This window comes from Gadus morhua, chromosome 9 (genome assembly GCF_902167405.1).
Source record: "Gadus morhua chromosome 9, gadMor3.0, whole genome shotgun sequence".
NCBI classification, from domain to species: domain Eukaryota; kingdom Metazoa; phylum Chordata; class Actinopteri; order Gadiformes; family Gadidae; genus Gadus; species Gadus morhua.
Genome location: NC_044056.1, coordinates 5,417,019 through 5,426,943, shown reverse-complemented (window position 1 = coordinate 5,426,943; position 9,925 = coordinate 5,417,019). Strand labels below are relative to the sequence as shown.

The following is a 9,925-nucleotide window of genomic DNA, read 5'->3' as shown; positions in this document are numbered from 1 at the left end:
ATAAAATCGAAAGAAACCTAACCAAAAACCACAAAGCTACAAAAACTGACGTCCCTTCTACTTCCCTTCAAACGGTTTATTGTAACTTTCCATCCACAGTACAAGTTATACCAACCATTAGAGAGAAGAACATGAGAATTGTCTCAATTATGTTTCTTTGCAATCATATATTTTCAAAGCAGTTATCAGCTATTTTGGCTCACCCCACTTTCTTATAAAATAGTGTTGTGATTGAGCCTCATAGTTCTCCTTCATTGTGGTCTATAGCAATAGCCAGCAGTCAAAGGAATGCATGAGACCAAAACAAAATTCACCCGGACTAGCATAAGCCCCTCATCAGATCTCCAAAATGTAGAGCTATAGTAAAAGGCACTGCTTTAATGTCAGATTTTCCTTGCACAGAGCAAAATAATGTAAAACAAACAGGCAATAATAAGGGCATACAAGTAGTAAATTATTACAAAATATTCTTCAATTTTTTTCTTTGACAGTATTGATCAGGTTTCAAGAGCTTAACCCCATCATATATACTAATCAATTCATTTTAGTACAGGTTTAACAATGCATCCAGTGTATAAACCAAGCAATTGAAATACATAGTAGCAAATGTATTATACATAGTATTTGGGTAAGTGATACAATTGTGTTTAGACATTTAAAATATATAACTTTAGACTGATATCTCTGTAGTAATACATGAAGACTGGGTTACCTTCCCAGGGATTGGATATAGTTTGACTGCACTAAATGCAGAAAGTCTTCATATAATCATTGTTTTTCGATTTGGAATATCTGTTAAGAAGCTATTCCTTTTCATTGAAACGCTAGAACAGAATTGTTATTAAGGCCAGATTGGTTACATTATTATTAGTACAAGATATATTTCTTTAAACTGGTGGAAATCAGTTACTGCGGAAGCCATCTTGGGCGTGCTACCTGGTCAAGATATATGACCTCACATTTTTGCGGAGGCATTAATGGCTGTAGGACGGGTGTAGACGTGCACATTGGAGTTCTGGAAGAACAAGACCAAGGAACAAAATGTCATGGACAAAAGAAAAAAAATACATAGATATATGCAGTATATATATATAAAAATTAATTAATAAAAATACTGCCTACCTTCTGAGCCTCGGCATTGTGCTTGGTGAGCAGGCTCTGGACCTGCTTTCCGTAGTCGGGATGGATAGCCATCAGGTGCTGTACCTGTTCAGGGGAAGATGGGACCCAACTCACTAGTGTTCTTGATCAATTGTTCCATGTGGGTAGGCATGGCACTAAAATATTTGTTAAACTACCTCAATGGACTGATGGAGATGCACCCCATTGATTGATCGTTTTAGCATTGCAAGAAATGGGACTGCAAGGTGAACCTTGGGGTTGAAATCTGTCCTGAAACAGGAAGGTGAAGTGGGACTAAAGTATGTGTGGCCCCACCATGCGTTCCTGGATGAAGACCTGGGCTCCCTTGAGGGCTCCGGCCAGGTTCTGACAAAGTCTCCGTCGCTCCTCCTCACTCAGAACCTCGCTGTAGAAGGTCCCCGCCTGCCACACCCAAGCACACAGCACTTAGGTACCTCACGCACACACAGGTATCGCACAACCACACACACGATGAATATCACACACACACAGGGTGTATCACACACACACACACACACACACACACACACACACACACACACACACACACACACACCTGCGTGTAATTGTCATCGTTGCAGCTTTCGTAGCGCGTTACGTCTGGGGACACCTTGAACTTTGACTCCAGGAAGCAAGGCTGGCAGTCAGGGGCACTGAAGCTGTTGGGGAAGTAGTTTGGAGCTCCGCCTTGAAAACACATCGGTCCGATTAAAAAGGGCACTCCAAATATTTGTTATGTGTTCAATCTACAGTTTTTAAACAATTTGGGGCAACCCTCCATTATCATCTGTGAATAGATGCTGTTTATTCTCCGTGCCACCAATGACACGTTTACATCACTTTGCCATGTCTTCATTGAGGGTTTTGACTGCAAGCTGTTTTTGGCGACAAACACAAAAAAACACAAGACCACTGTGGATGTAGGGCACTGCTTGCTACACCAAATTAACGAGGCAACAGGGTTCATTAGGCCAACCATGTAGCAAAGAGATGCCAAACATGTCACTGGTGGCATCTTGTCACACAACTCTTTCCCATTACCCCAAAGGGAGTCTCAATATATTAAATCGTTGGAGGGCCCCTTTAAGAAAGTATAATAGCCCTGTGAGCCAAATGGAGCCCTTTAAATATCCAATGGGCATTCGGGTACAGGTCTACTGTGTAGTAGACCTGCTCAACAATTTAGCATTTATTAAACACAAGTATTCATCATTTCATTTTCATTGGCCCCTTCACCACCGACGCTAAAATAGACAAGGCATAATAATAATAATAATAATAATAATAATAATAATAATAATACGCAGTCCCACCCTGGTTATCGGACATGCACATGGGGCCGTCCCTTTGGTAGTTGGACACGCGGGTCTTGTAGGGACAGTTGACGGGGATCTGAAGGTAGTTGGCCCCCAGGCGGTGCCGGTGGGTGTCCGGGTACGAGAACAGGCGGCCCTAGGGACACAGGCCGGGGGACAGGTCATGTCACGCGTTGGCACAATAAATGACCATTTCTACTCAGTCATCTCCCAGATGCCTTTAATCCGGACCCCCCTGTGGAACACAGGTTACGGCTGGACACTAAGGTGGGACACTTGGAGGTTAGGCTGTGGACATTGGGGATTGAACCCAGTGGCTTTCGGCGGGGAGTCAAACCCCCCCCCCCCTGCCAACGTTGTGCGTGACGCATGCGTGTGTGAGACATCCGGGTGGTTTACCTGCAGCATCTTGTCCGGGCTGGGCTCCACCCCTGGGGGCATGTTGCTGGGGTCAAAGGCCAGCTGCTCCACCTCGGCAAAGTAGTTGGTGGGGTTCCTGTTCAGCACCAGTTTGCCCACCGGGATCAGTGGGTATTCTTTATGGGACCACACCTGTGGGAGGCAGACAGATTGGGAAGTGACCTCCTCCTCCTCTTCTTCTTCTTCAACAAAGGGGTTCCCCAACCCTTTTATTTTTTTGAAATGGACACACACACACACACACACACACACACACACACACACACACGTTGGGAAACCCTACTTTAACGTCGTCCTTGATGACGGATGATGTTTGGTGACGATCAGTTAAAAACATTCCTGAATATAGAAACAACCTTTTACCTTGGTCAGATCGAAGGGGTTGAACCTGAACTTCTCGGCCTGCTCAAAGGTCATGACCTGGATGAAGAAGCTCCAGGAAGGGAAGTTTCCGTTGGCGATGGCGTTGAAGAGGTCTCCGATGGCGTAGTCGGGGTTGGAGGCGGCCAGCCGGTCGGCCTCTTCCACGGTCAAGTTCTTGATTCCCTGGTCCGTCTGGATGGACAGTGAGGAGACTTTAGACACGCAGCCCATCCTGTTGCACATACAGTTAACCATACCACCGTTATCGTTTTCTGCCGAAATGTTTTTTTTATTTAAAAAAAAATTGCAGACCTCATTTTAAATGTGTACTTTATAGCCATCCTCTACTTCTGCTTTGACACCCACCTGGGATGAATAAAGTTAATTTTAAGATCTTTCTCTTTTTTTAATTCAGTGATTGCTTTGCTATCCTGACCACATCTTTCCCCTAAAGCCCCTGTGGTTCAAAATGCAAAAGCTAGACCGAAAACTATAAGGTGACTACATATTGAAACGCCCACAGAAAAGGATTCGCAAGCCTCTTGCGAAACCTTCTCTGTGCGAGTTTCAAGATGTTTCAAGAAATGACAATACGCTTAGCGTATCGTCATTTCAAATGTCTTTCCAGCTAAAAAATTATAACAATATCAATTTTCTCAGATTCAAGGACGCTTTACATGTATGCACACTGAGTAAAAGGTTAGTACAAAATAAATTAAGTGAATCAATATTAAATGCAGTAAGTCAATTGGTGAGGCCAGCGTGTGGCAGGTTGGTCTTGAGTAAGCTTGGGCGGCAGGGTATTTTGAAATACAGACGGTATGATTCAACACGGTTCAAAATACAGACGTTGCTCTATCCATTCAACGTTTTTCCAACATCTTATGAATTCATTTTTATTAAAGTAGGAGGATGAATAATTAAGGAATCCAAAGAAAGTCATTTGCATAGTTTTGGAGACTGAAATAGGATCGTTCTAAAGTCTGGCATTGGTAGGTGGGGATCTTCCCCCTTTTTTACAATGAAAAGTGACATTTATAGCAGCATAGCTCTCCTGTGGTGGTCTCTACAAATAATCCAACAACTCAATAGCAAATTATTTAGTTTGAAGATGGTGGATATTCAACAGGTATTCATGCTGTGAAATAGGCTACAGCGATGTGATGCGGGGAACAAAAGATGTGGTCACCGGTACGAGTCACATGTTTCTATCAGAGTAAAGCGGGTCAGGGATCAGCATTCCTCTTTACAGAGCCATCATTTGGTTAATGCTTCTACACAATAGCAATATTACAAAGTACCCAGCAGCCCTAAACAAAAGCCTGAACAACAGCTCATCTTTTACGTTGTTTTCTTTTACCCCGGTGAAATGGCAGCGGGGGGAAGGAAAGTATGAGCAAATGGATACCGTAGCAAGTATCGACTCGTTTGTGTGTGTGTTGAGGTTGCCAGAGCCGCAGAGGTGGGCTGAGAGAGGATTCAGGATTTAAAGTTAAACTTTGCCGCAGCTAGTTGCAGGTTGCATGCCACAAGCCAAACGCAACTTGACAGTAACATGAAGCAATCCCCCAGAAAATCGGAATCATCCAACACGATCAAATAGTTCGCTTCCGGAAAAATTGCTTGCTAGTTTTCTCGGTAGATCAAATCAAGTGGCAAGTGGTAAAATCGGACTCATCTAACACGATCAAATAGTTTGCTTCCAAAAAAATTACTTGCTAGTTTTCTCGCTAGATCAAATCAAGTGGTAAGTGTCATTGCAACAACCTTTGCATCTAATTTCGTATAACTTTTCCCTCAATTGAAAAATTCAGAAGTGTTTTGTGGATTTCTTTAACGACGCTGGCAGGCTTCTTTATATCATAATGATTGTCCCGGAGAAAAGAAAGAGCCATCAGTGTGTATGTGTACCTGATTATTGATAAGCTTGAGGGAAAAGTTTGGCAAGTGAAGGTAATGATCCATAGATCATGTCACACTCTATTCAAAATCCAATGCTATTCTTGATCCAATGAGCCTTTGGTGAGCCCGTTCTCCATTTGATTCAAGGAAAATAAATGAATTAAGCTCTTTGGTGCCACCTTGTGCCATCAGTGTAAAAACTATAGCTTGATTTATTATGGATATATCATGTCAGAATGTGTGATGATCATCTGACACGAAAAGAGTTTTCATTGGCTGTTGGCACCAAACTCTGGGTGCTCTCATCTTCTTTAAAAGTCGCAAAAATGTTAGCTTCAGCAGCTTTAGAGAGCACCGACAACAGCGCTACGACTCTGACCTTGAAGTGGAACTTGCAATAGACGGGATGGCCCTCGGCGTTGAGCAGCTTGAAGGTGTGCGAGCCGTAGCCGTTCATGTGGCGGTGGCCGTCCGGAAGGCCACGGTCACTGAACAGGAAGGACACCTTCGGAAGAACAGCCAATGAGAAAGAGTTTGCATGCAGGGAACCACTTAGCAATTTAGCATCAATAAAATAAAATAAAATAAAAAGAGAAATAGGCCTTTGGGGGAACTGAAAATATTAGTTTGTATGCGAATACTTTGAGCCTTCACATGATCGCCCAACACACGTCCAATTTCTTGTGCTATTTTATAGTTTTGGTGGGTTTAAGTTGGGGTTTAGGTTCTAAAGGGCCATTTGTGTCCAACATTATTATAAATGTGATTGTGTTTTTAGCATTGCAGATGCAAAAAAAACAACAATACTCACTAATTGATTTCTCCCTTAACATCCAAAGTAACTCACTGCGAGATAAAACATCAGCTATATGACTAAATCATTGGTTCTCAAAGTGCGGCCCGCATAAACATTCCTGGCGGCCCGCATTGACATAGATGTAAGTAAAATAAAAAAAGCCTAACCCTTTTTTTTTTTTTTTTATCAACATTAATTTAAACAAAAAATAAATAAATATAAAGAGAAAAGTCGACTCTCGCTTTAAATTAAATCCTGTTACATTTGTTAGTTTTAATCCGACTGTACATTACTTTGAAAGGATGAACCTCAGTTTCGTGATTAAGTCCTCACTTGACCTCACTCCCAGAGTGAGGACTCCCAGTTTTTTTTCACCACTTGGATGCTGGCGTTTCCCGCCAATTATTTTTTCCTTTGGCGGCCCTCAGTCAAATTTTGGGTTCCTAAATTGGCCCTCAGCTGTCAAAACTTTGAGAACCCCTGGTACAACAATAGTGAATGGTATCCAAGCCTGAGCAAGTTGAAGGACACAGGCGCTCATGATGTTTGCGCAACCATCGTTGTGGTGGGGAGAAGCAGAGCTCAGGGGACGGAGATGTAGATCCACCTCAGAGCCTCACCTGATGCAGAGCCTCAGGCCGGAGGCTCCAGAAGTCCCACACCATGTCGGGGTCTTTCATGTGGGTCTGCGGGTTACGCTTCTGGGAGTGGATAAACGACGGGAACTACAGAGAAAGACAGAGCGTTACATCAGAGAGCTGCAGTTCAGCACAAAGACCTAAAGGGAGTAATCCCTGATCCATGCTTTTGTCTGTGGTGTTTGGTTTAGTTTGTATTCCAGGTCCATCGGAACATTGGATGTAGTTTTTGCCAAATTAGAGGACGTGTGGTCGTTGGATAACATCGTCTTTGGCGCCACCTGCAGCATAAACAAAGGTAATGCGCTACAGGACTAACCAAGAGGGCGTCTCTTATGAAGAAGATGGGGGTGTTGTTTCCCGTCAGGTCCCAGTTGCCCTCCTCGGTGTAGAACTTCACCGCAAACCCCCTGGGATCACGCACCGTATCGGCAGAGCCAGACTCCCCGGCTGGGGTTTACATAAACAAAGGGGTCCGTGTTAGGGAACCGACAAGACCATTTCCTGGAAGATTTCAGATAGGAAATGTTCCAGCTGATACCAGTACAGATATCTTTAAATAAATTCATCAACATTTCTGAACATCCGAAGGGTTGTTTAGCATATGAACAAAACTACATAGGAAAACAGGTTATTTCGTTTACAAATAGCAAAGTTAATAAATATTATATAACCATTAACTAGTGGTGAATATCGGTGATGATACCAGACATGTAGTTGGTTTAGGTATTAATACATAATTACAGCACTACTACGTAATATTGTTTTTTTAATCAGTTTAGAAACTATTCACGTAAATTCTGTTTACCCATTTAAATGAAGCTAGCGGTACGTTTCTCTTTACACAGCATGTGTTGAACCTTACTTTATCAACCTCCTTAACCTTGGGAATGAACCTGCTTTTTTTTTAACGTGAAAATTACGTTAAATTATTTTCAGATATTTATAATGGTGTTGATCGCTGGCCAAATTTGAATGACTGAATGATGCGCCCTCCTACCCGGAAAAACATTTATCCATCTTTTCTTTTTTTTGTTAAAAAAATTATAAAAATGTATTTCCCCTCCTATCAACCGGAATGGGAGTGTCCCTCTGTAGTAGAAAGATAAAGCTGTCCCCAATGTGTCTTACCCACGGTGGAGAAGCGAATAGCGATCGGTGTCTTTTTGCCAACGTGCTCAAACAACTTGGCTTTGCAGTAGCGTGTGATGTCATGGGTCACCTCCAAGTAGCCAAACGCCCCTGTAGAGTGGAAAAAAACAAGATTTAAAGCAACCAAACACTTTGTCTAGTCCAATGTTTCTAATAGGCAACTCATCTGAGAATGGGAAGTTTGGTTATGAAGCAACCCTTTAACTTCAGAGAATGACACCAAAGAGGAAGCTATTCAACTAAGGAAGGAGCACCAATCTAGATATACAGTTTATTGAACACCGTGTTAAACCTTGCTACCTGAATTTTTGTTTGATAATTTATCATCCCTGCTATGTGTGTTTTATTTTTTACTACATAGATGACCCTTTCCTAGTCATAATAACTAATGTTATACTGCACATCATTCGACGCCAAACACTTGTTTTTTCAGGTCTCAGATTAGCAAATTGTTGTTTGTATGTTTGCAATCCCATATGCCAAAAAACGTTGACGAACTTTGACCTCGTCACTGGCACTGCTCAAACAAGGTGAGTTGACAAACAAGGTGTGTTGACTCTAAACAGAATTTGCAAAGGGGAAGACATTTCCGAGAAACAATGTGATACAAACACAACGGGTTGTGTTACATGACCTGGTTTCTGCAACAGTCAATTTAGTAAAGAGAACACAGCCATGCTCTATACATAAACATAAAATCCAAATCCTAAACCTCACTGGACTATCATCTGTCTGAAGGAGACAAGCGTTGAATTATTTACATACTTTGATTCAGTGTACCCTCATTGTCTCTTTTCACCTCGACTAACGGTGAAGTTGAGTCTGAGTCACTGCCTCACCGCTAGTCACGGTGAGGCAGTGACTCAGCAATTATAGCCCTTATCTGATATGGGTATCACAGTCACCAGCCATGACCGGGGACTGACCCAGATGTCCTCCAATCAGATGCAGTCATCCATGTATTTTCTTTCAATACGAGAATTAGGGAAGACCCCACCCACCAGCCCCCTTGGCATGCACCACCCTCTCGGGGATCCGCTCCCGATCGAAGTGGGCCATCTCGTCGGTGAAGACCACATCCTGGACCAGCATGGGGCCCCTCAGCCCGGCCGTCATTGAGTTGAGCTTGTCCCCGACTGGCGCCCCGCCCCCCGTAGTCAGGCAGTCCGCACGCTGCAAACGGACGGGTTTATAAAAACACATTTCGTTACTCAAGACACAAGGCCGCTGTGGAGCCCAAAAGTTCATGCAGGTTCTGAAAACAAGGATCCTGCTTAATGATAACGAGTCACTGAAAGTCCACACACACACACACACACACACACACACACACACACACACACACACACACACACACACACACACACACACCTGTTCGAACAGTTGTTTGTTTGTGTATTATGTTTGTGTGAAGCATTGTTGATCAACAATGTTTTGCATATTTCGGTTTGAATCTATTGATTTAGTCTCATATGCTCAAGCCTGCAACGACTAAGGATACAATGACCGCAAGTGGCCCTTCACTCCGTAATATTTGAGCTTTGAACGTTCCTTCGTGAACAGTGTTGTGCAAGAACGTCAATGGTTAGTTAAAGCATTGCTGATAATGGACTTGGGATTGTTTAGTTATGAGATTACTGCTTATGTAATCACAACTGCAACAGCGTGCATTTCAACAATTACTTAATCTCCATTTCTGCATAGAATAACTGAAAAAAAGAGTCATGCATTTAACTATTTACACTACTATTCTACATGAAGTGGTAAATATGCCATATGCAGTCATACAATTCGTAACTGTTCGTTAGCTTACGTTTTAACCATGACATATTCTATTACATGTTTACAATGCATTTCAGCAATATACACTAGGGTTGATCCGGGTCATGCTTTAGGACCTTATCCGACCTCTCACCCATTTCTACCCCCGATATCATCTTTAGCTGCACAGCAGAAACGCTTTGATAGCCACAGAACACACACGAACCTGCGACCCTCTGCTCTCCTTCCATAGCTTCATCTGGTCCGTAGATTTATCCCGATTCCCAGCCATCTTGGCAGGTTTAAACGGTGCTTGCAGAATCGATAGCGAGACGAGGAAAGCAACAACAGCTTCTTGTTGTTAAAGGCATAGGGCGCTGGACGTCGTCTTCCTGGCTTTATAAAGATCAGCCCCGCCCACTCCTACTCCTATT

The 9,925-nt window shown here is 42.9% G+C and overlaps 1 protein-coding gene across 1 annotated transcript; it reads right to left on the bottom strand.

The window, feature by feature from the left end:
- Positions 1 to 61: 61 nt before the first annotated feature.
- Positions 62 to 9,925, bottom strand: cat (catalase). Its single transcript, XM_030365756.1, has 13 exons — positions 9,718 to 9,925; positions 8,732 to 8,903; positions 7,710 to 7,820; positions 6,898 to 7,028; positions 6,561 to 6,665; positions 5,524 to 5,649; positions 3,243 to 3,434; positions 2,859 to 3,011; positions 2,457 to 2,595; positions 1,700 to 1,830; positions 1,438 to 1,545; positions 1,123 to 1,206; positions 62 to 1,015 (listed from the first exon to the last, which is right to left on the bottom strand). Exons 1-13 carry the CDS (start codon positions 9,781 to 9,783, stop codon positions 956 to 958), a joined length of 1,578 nt encoding a protein of 525 aa, XP_030221616.1. The 5' UTR covers positions 9,784 to 9,925; the 3' UTR covers positions 62 to 955.